The sequence below is a fragment of the Myxocyprinus asiaticus genome, chromosome 24 (assembly GCF_019703515.2).
Source record: "Myxocyprinus asiaticus isolate MX2 ecotype Aquarium Trade chromosome 24, UBuf_Myxa_2, whole genome shotgun sequence".
In the NCBI taxonomy this organism is placed as follows: Eukaryota; Metazoa; Chordata; class Actinopteri; order Cypriniformes; family Catostomidae; genus Myxocyprinus; species Myxocyprinus asiaticus.
In genome coordinates, this window is record NC_059367.1 from 4,189,003 (window position 1) to 4,204,509 (window position 15,507).

A 15,507-nucleotide genomic window follows, 5' to 3' on the forward strand; every position below is an offset into this window, starting at 1 on the left:
AATAACGTCACACCCGAGTTGACCGCGTTCCATTACACAAGTCGGAAAACCAAGATGGATGGGGTGGGGGAAGAAGCCATTGTTAGCAATACCAGTCGATAAAAACACATAAAAAAGCAGTATTTTGCACAGATAATGCCGAAATATCATGTCCACAGATAGAGGTTGGATAGTACTTTGTGCATCACTGAGTTTATTGAGACACAGACAAACAGAAGTGCTAATAAACAATATATTACTACTGTTTCAATTATTGTTGATGCGCTGAGCAGCCATTTTGGATTCTGAAGTCGGGGTTGTTGTGGTTTCCGAGTCGGAGCTCCGACTTGAGGGGGTGTTCCAGTTAAAAGTTCCTACTGGGAACTCAGAATTTAAATGGAACGCACCAAAATTTTTAACTCCGATTTCGTTGAGATGCAGGTGTGTGACGTCACACAAACATGTCGGCACTCAGGGAAACATACAAAGTAATTGATAAACATTCACTTTTATTAAGTAATATCGATAAATGAGTCAAAGTTCCTACATTAAATTATATTAAAGCTTATTTAAAAAACGCCTGCATAAACAGGTGTATAAAACATGGTCAATTATACTTCCTTTTCATAATCGTACACCTGTAGCACAAATGCCAGTGTTCCAGCACTGTTTATAAGTTGGGTTGCAAGGAGACGTCTCAGGTAACAGTCAAACACCTGCTAAGCTAACGGGAGTGTTGCAGTTTTGTTTCCTTTTACGTCATCTTCCAAATATCGGGCAGTGGAATGCATTTATGGTCACGATCGGAGATATCAAGTAGGAATATCCCAGGGGCCTGGGTAGCTCAGTGAGTAAAGACACTGACTACCACCCCTGGAGTCGCGAGTTCGAATCCAGGGCATGCTGAGTGACTCCAGCCAGGTCTCCTAAGCAACCAAATTGGCCCGGTTGCTAGGGAGTCACATGGGGTAACCTCCTCGTGGTCACTATAATGTGGTTCTCGGTGGGGCACGTGGTGAGTTGTGGGTGGATGCCGTGGAGAATAGCGTGAAGCCTCCACACGCGCTATGTCTCTGCGGTAATGCGCCACATGATAAGATGCGCGGATTGACGGTCTTAGACGCGGAGGCAACTGAGATTCGTCCTCCGCCACCCAGAATGAGGTGAGTCACTATGCCACCACGAGGACTTGGAGCGCATTGGGAATTGGACATTCCAAATTAGGGAGAAAAGGAGAAAAAAGGTTGGAATATCCCACATCTGAGTTGAATGGAACGCAGCATTAGATTTGGGTTATTCTATTAAAATCATTTAACTTCTATTTTCATTTAATTTAGGTTTTTACTATTTCAAGATCTAGTATTGTGATTTGATATGAATTTATGTGTGGCACAATTATTGGCACTCTTTTATTCAATACTTTGTGCAACCTCCCTTTGCCAAGATAACAGCTCTGAGTCTTCTCCTATAATGCCTTAATGAGGTTGGAGAACACATGGCAAGTGATCTGAGTCCATTCCTCAATACAGAATCTCTCCAGATCCTTCAAATTCAGAGGTCCACGCTGGTGGACTCTCCTCTTCAGTTCACCCCACAGGTTTTCTATGGGGTTCAAACCAGGGGACTGGGATGGCCATGGCAGAACCTTGATTTTGTGGTTAGTGAACCATTTCTGTGTTGATTTTGATGTGTGTTTTGGATCATTGTCCTGCTGGTACATCCAACCACGGCCTATTTTAAGCTTTCTGGTAGAGACAGTCAGGTTTTGATTTTTTTGATTTTTTTATCTGTTGGTATTTGATAGAGTCCATGATACCATGCATCCAAACAAGATGTCCAGGACCTCTTTCATAAAAACAGCCCCAGAACATTAAAAATCCACCACCATATTTAACCGTGGCCATGAGGTACTTTTCCATATTGCTACCTCTCTGTGTGCCAAACCCATCTCTGGTGTTTATTGCCAAAAAGCTCTATTTTTGTTTCATCTGACCATAGAACCCGGATGCATTAGAAGTTCCAGTAGTGTCTGGCAAACTGAAAATACTCGAGTTTGTTGTTGGATGAGAGCAGAGGCTTTTTTCTTGAGTATATATTCTTGTGGTAATAAAGGTGATGTGTGATTGTAGTTTTGGAGCCTTTCTGACCCCAAGACACAATTCATTTCTGCAATTCTCCAGCTGCGATACTTGGAGAATTTTTGGCCACTTGAACCATCCTCCTCAGCGTGTATGGAGACAATATAGACACGCGTCCTCTTCCAGGCAGATTCTTAACATCTCCAGTTGGTTGGAACTTCTTAATTATTGCCCTGATGGTGGAAATGGGTATTTTAAATGCTTTAGCTATTTTCTTATAGCCTCTTCCCATTTTGTGAAGCTCAACAACCTTTGTGTCGCACATCAGAACCCATTGTGATGGATGACTGAGAGAATTTGGCTTGTGTGTTATCTCATATTATACCCTTGTGAAACAGGAAGTCATGGCTGAACAGTTTCATGTTCCTAGACACCCAGGTGCACTAAAAAAAATGTAAAATATGAATGGGAATATACTTCAGATATATTTTACTCATAAGAATTTCTAGGAGTGCCAGCAATTGTGGCCAACGTGTTTTGGAGAAAAATATTTAATTATGAGATTAAATTAGTTTACTTCAACTAAAGGTTAGATTTTTGTGAATATTGTAAATGAAAGATTAAAAGATAAACAATAAAGACATATTTTTCACAGCCTTTGCTCATATTTACCAAGGGTGCCAATATTTTTTCCACCACTGTATATATATATATATATATATATATATATATATATATATATATATATATATATATATATTGAAATTAGTTTTGTAGACTTCAGATCAAAAGATTTTTAAGATCATGAGAAAAATTTCAGTCAAGTGTTTCAAAAGTTTTGACCGGTAGTGTATTACAATTTTTGTTCATGTAGTGTTACAATATCTTTTTTTTTTTTTGTATAATTTTTTGTTTTGTTTTTTTGTTAAACAGTTGAAAGCAAAACAGTTCACCCCCCCCCCCCCCAACCCCACCTTACACACACACACACACACACACACACACACACACACACGCGCGCGCGCGCGCACAGCTTCTCTGCGTCCTCATTGGCGAGCAACAGATGCTCTATGGTGCGATTGGACAAAAGTTTCATTCCAGTCTTAAACATGTGCACAACACACCCCCTCCCACACACACTGACACACACCCCTCCTCTTGGCGTACCGCTATTATTTCACTCCACTTATTCCCAGTCCAGGAAAAGTCCGTTAGTCGAAGCGCAGAAGAGACGCGGCGAGGTGATGCTGTCTACTTGACCAATACAATTCACTTGTTCTTGATTGATCTTAGAGGAAAAAAACTTTGGATTGAAGAATTTGAGATTGGATTGGAGACTTCTGAGAGGAAACGTTTGGAAAGGAAGAATTTGGAGAGGAAAATTGTGACTAAAGGACTTTGGAGAGAAGAAGTTGGATTGAAAACTGGGTCGAGTGTTTCCAAACATTCCAAAAGTCTTGGATTTGGCTGCACAGATATATCTGAGCATTATAAGAAAAAAAGGAACATAGAAATAAGAAGATATGGCCTCTGCGGCTCTTGAGATCCTCGGTCTGGCCCTGTGCGTCCTCGGAACGCTTTTGGAGATGACCGCTTGCGGCTTGCCCACCTGGAAGGTGACCGCCTACATCGAGGCTAACATCGTGGTGGCGCAGACCATCTGGGACGGCTTGTGGATGTCGTGCGCCGTGCAGAGCACGGGCCAGATGCAGTGCAAGACTCACGACTCCATGCTCGCCCTCAGCCACGACCTCCAAGCCGCGCGCGCGCTCACGGTCATCTCCTCCGTGCTGTGCGTTTTCGCGCTGATGGTGGTGATCGCCGGGGCGCAATGCACCAACTGCATCAAGACGGAGAGCGTCAAGGCGCGCGTGGTGAACGTTGGAGGGGTCATCTACATCATCAGTGCCATCTTCATGCTGGTGCCCCTGTGCTGGATGGCCAACAGCATTATCTCCGACTTCTACAACCCGCAGGTGCCGGCGTCCCAGAAGCGGGAGATCGGCGCGGCGCTCTACATCGGCTGGGCGGCCACCGCGATGCTTCTGCTCGGGGGCAGCATGCTCTGCTGCTCGTGTCCGGCGTCGGGAAGCTCCAGTTACTCGGTCAAATACGCGCCCACCAAAAGAGCAACCCCTAACGGGGACTATGACAAGCGGAATTATGTTTAAAAACTGCGGGTTGATGATATGCTTTGGACTCGTTTTTATCACAGAAAACGTCCTGTTTGAAGTTCTTAGGAAAACTTGTACCACTGACTGATTTTCAATTTTAATTTTTTTTTTTTTTAAAGCGTCTTGGACTACTGATTGCCCCAAATTTGTTTTATTGAACATGCTGAATCGAAAACTAGATATGCATTTTTTTTTACTAAATTTATATAATGCTTAACAGATCATTATGTACTGTCATTAAGTTACATGTGTTGAGCATTTTGTTTTTTTTAATGACTTAATGAAAGTTTTTTACAAAGTGTTGCCCTTTTGCATCATGGGCTACTGCTGATTGGCTCACGTGGACAATTGGTTTTATTTATAATGCTATTTTAAAAACTATTAAGGACATGAGTTTTGAAAGGTGCAACCGTTTTATAACAACTAGTTTTTTTCTGAATGTCCTAAAAAAGCTTTATAATGATGGAAAGATGTACATTCAGTTGAAATGTCCTGAAACTTTGATTTAAACAGTGTCCCATCCGTATTTCAAATGTGCATGAACTGATGCATTAGGCACTATATAAGGTTTGTTAATGACTTAATGAAAGTTATTATCAAGCTTTACCCTTCATTTTATTAGATGTGCTGTTTCTAAAGGGCTGAAAGAGAAACATTAATCTGACAAAACATATATATTTTAGGTACCTCAGAAAGTTTGTACAAATTTGTAAAAGGCTAAAAGCATGAAGATTAAGGAGCCCTAGCTGTTACGATCAAAGATGTTTACCAATGTGTTAATTGTCCTGGACAAATGGCAGTGATATTTCTATAGGAATCTCTGCTTTGGCACATTCGCAGAGAATCTCAGCGCTCGGATGGTCAGCGAAGACAAACAGCTGGAAAACTAAAGACAGCAAATCTTGACTGCTCTGTCATTCAGAACTCACCCGTCCACAATGATGCTCAAAGTACCATGAGCACAACAAGGCGACATGAGAAGCCGAGCAGGATCTATGCCATTTCCACAATGGAAAAAATAATTTTGTTTGATTGTTTTTGGGAATAACCTGCCGGTAGTGCCTTGCAAAACTTCATGGATGGGTATCTTCATTTTGTTCAAAACCCAAGACCTCTGCGTTCAGTGTATCCAGCTCGACTGAAACGTTGTAACTTTTTAAACTGTCTTTACATGTTGTTATGAATGTTGTTTGGAATAAACATTTACAGTTTTGACATGAATGTGAACGTTTATTTTCTTGTTGTTGAATACATTACAATCTCTTTAAAGGGATAGTTCAACCAAAAATGAAAATTCTCTCATCATTTACTCACCCTCATGCCATCCCAGATGTGTATGACTTTCTTTCTTCAGCAGAACACAAATGAAGATTTTTAGAAGAATATCTCAGCTCTGTAGGTTCATACAATGCAAGTGAATGGTGACCGGAACTTTGAAGCTCCAAAAAGCACATAAAGGCAGCATAAAAGTAATTCATAAGACTCCAGTGGTTAAATCCATGTCTTCAGAAGCGATTTGATAAGTTTGTATGAGAAACAGATCAATATTTAAGTCCGCTTTTACCATAAATTCTCCTCCCTACCCAGTAAGTGGCGATATGCATGAAGAATGCGAATGACCAAAAATAAAAAAAGAATTTGAAAGTGGAGATTTATAGCAAAAAATAATTTAAATATTGATCTGTTTCTCACCCACAACTATCATATCGCTTCTTAAGATATGGATTTAACCACTGGAGTCGTATGGATTATTTTTATGCTCCCTTTATGTGCTTTTTGGACCTTCAAATTTCTGGTCACCATTCACTTGCATTGTACAGACCTTCAGAGCTGAGATATTCTTCTAAAAATCTTCATTTGTGTTCTGCTGAAGAAAGGAAGTCATACACATCTGGGATGGCATGAGGGTGAGTAAATGATGAGAGAATTTTCATTTTTGGGTGAACTATCCCTTTAAGACACCTCTGTATGTTTAAAGAAAAAATTAAGCTACATTTTCAAAATGCAAACAGCTGAAAAACTTCTACATGGTTAAAAGTGAAACCTTTCCTTTAAGAAGTTATTTCTACCTATTATAAGCCTAAAAAAAGAATGTCGCTGGTGCAACCTAATCTAGTAAGGTTGATTTAGTTGTTTTAAATAATATTTTCAACATCAATATATTAATTTAGTTAAATAAAACCAGTTCGGATGTTACCACATGAAGCACACTTTACAAAACATTTTTTTAACAGTGAGGGGAGACTTATTTAAAAATAAAGAGCAAATGTTAAACCAAATGCTATTAAAAGATATCATGTTAGCCTGAAATTCCAAAGTAAGTACACAGATATTGTGATATATATGATTAGTCTTATCTGTAAAATAAGCAAAATTGTCCTATGCACATTTAATTGGAGAGTGTTGTCCTTTAAAATGTGACATTTTAAAGATTCTAGCTTACAAAGGCAGTAAAAATGCAATTATAATGCCAAACAACCATTATAATCCACATTTTCCTCTTTGTTCATGACATATCCTACCTGTTAGCTCAACACCCTCCTCCAAATGTTCTGTGATTTTTGGATGGTTAGATTTAGTTAGTTCTGGTGGTAAACAAAGTCTAATGTGAAAACATATAAACACAGTATTTAGCATTAAAAAGAATAAGGAAGGAGCTTATGTGTAACACAGGTGCAAACAACAGGTCTCAAATTCATTAAATTACATTGCAAATAGCTTATTGCCATGCTTTCACAACTTAGGCAATGAAAAACTGTATACAGTCAGGTGTAAAGTGGGGTCTGTTCACGGTACTATTGTTGCCTGGCTCTCCAAAACTTTCCTGCAGCTTAGTCGGTCATATGGCTCGTCATAGCAGAAAAAAACAGTATGTCAGTCACACTGTTTTGGAGAACTCTATGACCGGATTTTACTGGTCAGTACTAGTAGGAGACGTGTAACTGGACACACAGACTCAAAAAATGTCCAGTACAATTGTGTTTTGGATTTAGAAGTTGTTCAGAATTGTGCAATGCAACTTGTTTAGACACCTGAGTGCCACTTGTTAACTATATCTTTTCTATATATATAAATCTTTGCTATAAACAGTAAAGTTTCCAACTTGCCTGTAGAAACACAGCTAAATCTCCAACTTGCTTTTAAAAATAGTTCACCAGAATAAATTAATAAATTCTGTCATCAATTACTCACCCTCATGTTGTTTCAAACCCATATATTCTTTCGTCGTCTATGGCTAACATACTACTTATCATCTCCTTTTGTGTTCCACAGAGGAAAGAAAGTCATACGGGTTTGGAACAAAATCAGGGTGAGTAAATGATGATGACAGAATCTTCATTTTTGTGTGAACTTTTCTTTAAAAAAGTAGTTTAAATGCACCATCTAGAGAATAAAAACAACGAATACAGGCAGTTGTTACCTTTATAGAGCTATTTCAATAACACTGTAAAATAAGCTTCCATTTGTTAACATTAGTTAACATGAACTAACAATGAACAATACTTATTAAGCATTTATTAATCTTGGTTTATGTTAATTTCAACATATACTAATACATTTTTAAAATCAAACTTGTATATGTTAACATTAGTTAATACACTATTAACTAACAATGAACTATTGTATTTTTATTAACTAAGATTAACAAATACTGTAAAATATATGGTCCCACTTTATATTAGGTGTCTTTAACTACTATGTACTAACTTTAAAATACATTCAATACAGTGTATTTATTGTGTAACTGCAAGCTGTTCTGCAAAATCCTCACGAGATTCACACTCGGTGCTACTGAGGTTGAAGTACGGGTAGGTTTAGGAGTAGGGTTAGGGTTAGGTTTAGGGTAATTACAGATTTAATTTAATGCAGGTACTTTAAATGTAAGTACTATGCAATAACGCATATATACATAATTAGTACATTGTATAAAATGCTTATGTACTGTATAATAATAATTAAAAACACCTAATATAAAGTGGGTCCAACTATATTGTTCATTGTTAGTTCATGATACCTAATGCATTTATTAATGTAAACAAATGTAACTTTATTATAAAGTGCTATTTCCACCAGATTTAACTCTATCAAGTGTGTAATTTTGGCACCACTAGCATCACCAAAGCAAATTGCCAAAATAAAGCAAAGTTCCCTAAACACTCCCCCCAACTGCCATTGGTCGCACAAACCGAGAGTCCCACCCCAAACTTGCACCACTGATTGAGCCAATGGTGCTCTGAGCAAAGTTTTGATAGCGCAACTTTTCGACCTAAAAAAACATTAAAATATTAAAGGAATATTCCGGGTTCAATTCAAGTTTAGCTCAATAGACAGCACTTGCGGCATAATGCTGATTACCACAAAAAATAATTTCGAATCGTCCCTCCTTTTCATTAAAAAAAGCAAAAATCGAGGTTACAGTGAGGCACTTACAATGGAAGTCAATGAAACGCTAAAATACTCACTTTTTCAAAAGTATAGCCACAAAATGTAAACAATATGTGTGATAAAATGATTTTAGAGTGATAAACTCGCTTACTAACCTTTTCTGTGTAAAGTTATATCCAATTTTACAACTTCGTTGCCGTGATGATGCGATGTCAACAAACCCTAAAACTCTAAAACATGTAAAAATGACAATTTAAAGAACTTTACAGCTCTAATTAAAAATCCAGTTGTTTTTACAAGAAAAAAACAACAACAAAAAACTGGCAGCTGTGGTTGCCAGAATAATTATGTAAAAAATACAGTAAAAATGTAAACAACTGTACAGAACCTGTAAATTTTACAGCAAACCAGTAAATCCAACAGCCCTTTTCTGCTGAATTAGCATGACCACGCTGGCACTGTAAACAAAAAAAATTCTGTTAAATTTACGGTAAAAAACTGGCAGCTGTTGTTGCCAGAAATTCACTGTAAAAAATACGGTAACCACGTTTCAGGCTTTACGGGATGTAATTTTTATGCCTGTATATTTTATGTTGCAGTACCTTCGTTACTGCAAGAAGTTGATTGAGAAAATGTCAAGAGTACAAGTCTGCAAATTCTAGGCAAAGGGTGACTACTTTGAAGATGATAAAATATAACACATTTTAGATTTATTTTGGATTTTGTTTAGTCACAACATAATTCCCATAGTCACATTTATGTTATTCGATAGTTTTGATGACTTTACTATTATTCTAAAATGTGGAGAAAAATGATAATAAAGAATAAGTATGTGTTTCAAAACTTTTGACTGGAAGTGTATATTACATATAACACAGAACACCCCAATGTACGTAACTGATATTAAAAGAAGAAAGAAACAACTATTCCCATAAAATATAATGAAATGTAATGGGTCACACAGGGAGTTCTGGGAACGCCTGATTATTGCTTTTTACCGTAACTGTAACAATAATTTACCGTAAAATGTTCATGTACTCTCTTCTTGAACATAATATAAATTTTTACCATTAATTATAAGGGAAAATCACTTTTACTAAAAAATGTAATTTTTACAACATGTTACCGTAAAACTACACGTGTCTTTTTAAATATATTAAAATATTTTACCGTATATATATATATTAAGGTAACTACTCGTTAACCAATTGAAGGTTTTTTACTGTAGCCTTTTTACAGTCTTTTACTGTTAAATTACAGAAAGTTTTTACAGTGTGAGTTTAAACAAAATAATTAATGTAAGTGCTTTAAGCTTTACATAACCCTTTAAACCATCCAAAAATTGGCCCCACTGACATTCATTGGCTCCACTGCTTTTTTAAAGAAAAGGAGGAATGATTCAAAATTAATTTTTGTGGTAATCAACATTATGCCACAAATGCTTTAAGTATAGTATTAAGCTGAATAGGAGAGTATTTTAACCTCTAAAAATGATACACTTCATCTTTAAATAATATATTTAACTTGAATAAAACCAGTTTGCACATTTTGTCATTTTTAGGTTATTTGAAAAAAAAGGTCCAGTGCAAAAGTTACTTTTAGTTTCGGTTTTGTGTAGTTGATGTTTTTGATAACAGTATTCTGCATCCCCCGACCCTCGTCTCTCAGTCTCAAACACAATAGAGGCTGTATGAATATCCACACCAGTGCTTTCAGCCGCCATTGTGGGATTGTTAGTTCCAGTCACCCTTTGGAAGCAAAGGAGGTTACGAGGCCGAGTAACGACTCTCTGTGTGTGTGTTTTGGGTGGGCAGTTGAGGAGGGTATTTGGGGGAGGTGCCCAGACTTTTTAAAAGCACCCTCCATCCATAATGAAGAGAGGGTGCATGGGGGCAGCCACGACGTCATTAAAGAAACTTCGTCATGGCAACGGCAAAAGAACCTGCTGTTGCCTGGTGACAGGACCCCATAATGTGTCCATATGGATGAGGACAATGGACGACCCGTCGGCAGACATTCCAAGACACTGATGGGGGAGAGAAAGAGAGAGAGTGAGACACAAACGAGAAACAAGTGTGAAGAATAATTTCTCACTCTACTCATGATAAACAAATATGTTCAAACAAATCACACATACGGAAATTTAGATGTTAGATGTTATTTTTGACACTAGATATGGTAAATGTCATGCATACTCATTACAGGCCATTCATGTTTTTATTTTTTAATTTATTTGTGTAGGGACAGTACAAAAACAATCCTAGCTAAAAATATGCATTGTACATAGAGATTAAAGCACAAGCTAATTTGCATTTCAGGTCCCCAGAAAGGGTTTAAAAAAAATAAACATTCACAACATATAACACATTCATTAAAACCAAAATGATTATTTTAAATCAATTCAAGTATTAATCTAGAAAAAGGTGGGGCCAGAATTCCTCATTTTTAAAACAAAAATCATAAATGAGATCTCTTTAGTAGCTCAATTGTTTCTCACATCAATGAGATTAAATTTAAAGTATCTTCATCTTCATTTTCTTCGAACCTAAGAACTCTATGTTCGGTTTATTCAGAACATAGTTTCCAATGATGTTTTGAATAAGCATTTAGAGCTTTGACACGAGCATTTTTGATTTTGCTTTATGCAATACAACTTCTTTATGCATCTGCTGTACATTTAAGGGTAAAATGGAAAAATCATGTTTTCTACGCACTTTTCCAAAGTATACAGATCTTCTAATATATAAATAGTCGTATCTATAGTGTATCTATATTAATGGTAATCATATCTATATTAATGGTAAAAGAATGGAAAAATGCAACAGTAAAAAAAAATTAATTGGTAAATGGGTAGTTACCGATTAATATCAGTTATGTACATTGTGATATATATATATATATATATATAAATTAAAAAATTAATTACTTTAATTGAAAGTCAATAACTGTAATCTGATTATAAGAATTTATAATGTAATGATTTACATTACTTTTTTGACTAAAAAGTAATTTGATTACAGTAACTAATTACTTCGTAATCGGATACACCCAACACTGATCATAAGGTTGCAAACCCAGCAAAAAAAAAAAAAAAAACATGCACAAATTCGATCTCCTTAATACCTCATGAAATGGAGACCAAGTGGTGAGTCTTGTGTAAGTCTCCAGATTCTCAGATGTTTCTCCCAAGAAAAATCCTCCAGTCATCTCACATATATCTCCTCTAGAGTTTCAGAAGAGATCTTAAAAAAATTATTCAAACTGTGCTCAGATTTGCCAAGATCCAGGGGTGTAGCAAGTACAACCCTCTCATTATTTATACCATGGTCAATGGAAACATGTAAATGCTTCATACTGTAATACCCCCAGTGTTCATGCCGAATCTACGCCCTTGCCAAGATCCGAAAGTCTGCAATCAAAAGTCAAAGATCTCAATATGAACTCAAACATTTCTCATTGAATTCTCCACAAGACAAAATGATCTGAGCTATGCTATTCACATTCATTTTATATCTCTACACTGATGAGTCAAAACATTATGACCACTCACAGGTGAAGCGAATACCGTTGATCATCTCCTAACATGGCCACATGTCAAGGTCTGGGTAGATTAGATGGTAAGCGAACAATCAGTTCTCGTAGTCAGCGTGTTGAATGCAGGAGAAATGGGCAGGAGTAAAGACCTGAGCGACTTTGACAAGGGCCAGATTGTTATGGACAGATGACTGGGTCAGAGCATCTCTGAGACGGCATGGCTTGTGGGGTGCTCGCGGTCAGCAGTGGTGAATACCTACAGACAGGGTGTTGGGCACCAAAGTCTCATCAATGCAAGAGGGCAACGAAGGCTATCCCTTTAGGTGCGAACCACCAGAAGGTCTACTGTTGCACAAATCACGGAAAATTTGCATAGCCACAGACCGGTTAGAATGCCCATGATAACCCCGTCTACTGTCAAAAGCGCCTACAATGGGCACGTGAGCGTCAGAACTTGACCTTGGAGTAGTGGAAGAAGGTCACCTGTTCCAATGAGTCCCATTGGAACAGGTACATGTACGTGTGAGCCATTTACCTGGGGAAGTGATGGCACCAGAATGCATTGTGGGAAGAAGACAAGCCGGTGGAGGCAGTGTGATGCTCTGGGCAATATTCTGCTGGGAAACCCTGGGTCCGGCCATTCATGTGGACATCAATTTGACACGTGCCACCTACCTAAACATCGTTGAAGACCAGGTACACCCCTTCATGGCAATGGTATTTCCTGATGCCAGTGGCCTCTTTTAGCAGGATAATGTGCCCTGCCCACTGCACACATTGTTCGGGAATGGTTTAAGGAACATGATGAAGGGTTCAAGGTGTTGCCCTGGCCTCCAAATTCCCCAGATCTCAATCCGATTGAGCATCTGTGGGATGTGCTGGACCAACAAGTCTGATCCATGGCGGCTCCACCTCGCAACTTACAGGACTTGAAGGATCTGCTGCTAATGTCTTGGTGCCAGATACCACAGCACACCTTCAGGGGTCTTGTAGAGTCCATGCCTCGGCGGGTCGGTGCTGTTTTGGCGGCACGCGGAGGACCAACAGCATAATAGGCAGGTGGTCATAATGTTTTGGCACATTTGTATATACTCTTACTGAATGTCAACAATTTACTTATTTGAGTCTATTTTTAATTCTCCAGAGGAAATTTAGGAGTAAAATCTTAAATGAAAGTGAGTCCTCTGAGCAAATCAATTGTCCTTTAGGTTAATTAAGTTGCAAATGTGACTACAGTTTAAACACACATTTTTACTTACTTGCATTCTCTCCATGTCACTTACACACACTGGCATGGCAGGTTCTCATGACGCCGGGCTGACCTCTGCTCTCCAAAGGTCAGGTGTCACTTCCCCCTTCCCATGAATGACCAGTTGTGATCGCATCACACACACCATTGTCACGGCGACCGTTCAGTGTGAACCACCTCTCACCCTGACTCACACTCCTTTAAGACGGATTAGTCAGCATCCACACTCCCCCCATCAATCAAACAGAAAATATCATCCTCATCATGTGCGTGGTGAATGGTGACTGAGGCTAACATTCTGCCTAACATCTCCCTGTGTATTCCACGGAAGAAAGAAAGTCATACGGGTTTGGAGCAACATGAGGGTGAGTAAATGATGACAGAATTTTCATTTTGGGTGAAGTATTTCTTTAAAAGATTGTGTTTCTGCCAAACACAAAACAAAAATGTGCTCAGTTGTGTTGGAATGTGTTTATGTGAAGTTGATTATGATGCAGAAATATTATGGACCAACAGAATGATCAGACTTCCTGTTCAGGGGTCAACAGGACAGGAAACAGGAAGGAAGTTGATGAGGAGGGGCAATGAGTGTGTGTGTGTGCATTAAACATGGGAGTATCATCATAATCAAGAAAGATGACGCATGAAGATCACAAAACGTGCACAGTGGGTGCTCTTTCAAAACTCTGTCATCATTTACTCACCCTCATGTTGTTCCAAACTCTTTTGTGAAATATCGAAGAATGCTCATGCTGCTCTTTACCATACAACAACAGTTATAGTGACCTCATCCGTCAAGCTCCAAAAACAGACTAAAAACACCATAAATGTATCATTGTTGCGTGTATGACTTGTTCCATGTCTATGGACCCGTTTCCACCTGGTATTAAGATGTGTTTTGGGTGATCCAATCACACGTGGTCAGTCCTAAATACAGGTCTAAACCGTTTTGTGATCGGATCACAAAAAACACATATGAATGTGGTCAAATACACATGCGACCAGATCGCATTTGTGGTGTAAACGATGCATGCCGGCAGGATTGAAGCGCCACCTTTGATCTGTCAATCAACTGATATTCTAAAACAAGAGTTTAAACTTTGCTGTTTTCGAGCGGCTTTAAAAGGAAATAACAGTCCGATCTGAAAATGTAAAAAAGTGGATACATACACAATCACGAGAGCTTCACGGATCTTCAGCGTGTCTGATACCAACACAGATGATAAGCACGAACACCTGAAGCTCCTTTAATACTGTTAATCCACTAAAATAACAGATAATTCTGTCTGACATGTTGCGTTTGTGCTTAGATTAAATTTCAACCACGTCTGGGAGAAACAGTGCCTAATTTTTTCGTGCTTTCTTTGTCTTTTCTGACTTAACTGCGCTTTAATATCATGCAGTAACACACTGACATAGTGACTGATGTATGTCATCATGAAACAGAGACCCTCCCCTCCAAATCCGAACACAAGTGGTCACAGGAGACGCATTTAAATGACCAGGTGTAAATAGTGATGTGATTCGGCTGACCACAAGTGATCAGATCACCTGAAACACATCTTAATAGGTAGAAACGGGGCCTATATCCCATGTCCTCTGAAGTCATATGATAGCTTTGTGTGAGGAACACCAAAATGTACGTTGTTTTCATGAAGCATTCTGCGTAACATTTCCTTTTGTGTTTCAAGGAAGAAAGTCATTCATTCTACCGCAACCCCTTTCAACATTTAATCGTGCACAGGATATAAATTATAGACATCTATAATTAAATTTTCACTAGGCTAGTTAAAATGCTAATTCTTGATATCAGCAACGGAATTATTACTAGTGAAAAAGCGATTTTTGTTAATATCAGTAAATAGGTTTGCACTATTAAAACCGTTAATTCTTGATATAAAAAATGACGTCATTACTCTCAGAAATACCCATTCTTGATTTAAAACAAATTGAATTTCATCTAGTAAAAAAACAATTCTTGATATTTGTAACTGCATTTTCACTAGTATAATTTCACAATGATCTGTCATTCACTCATGTTCAAAGTGTAATTACAGTATACAATTAATTTTTACTAGTTAAAATTCCAAATCCATATATCAGCTAT

The 15,507-nt window shown here is 38.0% G+C and overlaps 1 protein-coding gene across 1 annotated transcript; it reads left to right on the forward strand.

Moving 5' to 3' along the window:
- The first annotated feature begins 3,215 nt into the window (after positions 1–3,215).
- On the forward strand, positions 3,216–5,446 carry LOC127414538 (claudin-5-like). The gene has a single exon (XM_051652634.1). The coding sequence runs from the start codon at positions 3,581–3,583 to the stop codon at positions 4,226–4,228; it is 648 nt and encodes a 215-aa protein (XP_051508594.1). The 5' UTR covers positions 3,216–3,580; the 3' UTR covers positions 4,229–5,446.
- The last annotated feature ends 10,061 nt before the right edge of the window (positions 5,447–15,507 follow it).

Bases quoted from the DNA above. Each gene is read 5' to 3' on its own strand.
- LOC127414538 (XM_051652634.1), top strand. From the start codon at position 3,581: ATGGCCTCTGCGGCTCTTGAGATCCTCGGTCTGGCCCTGTGCGTCCTC.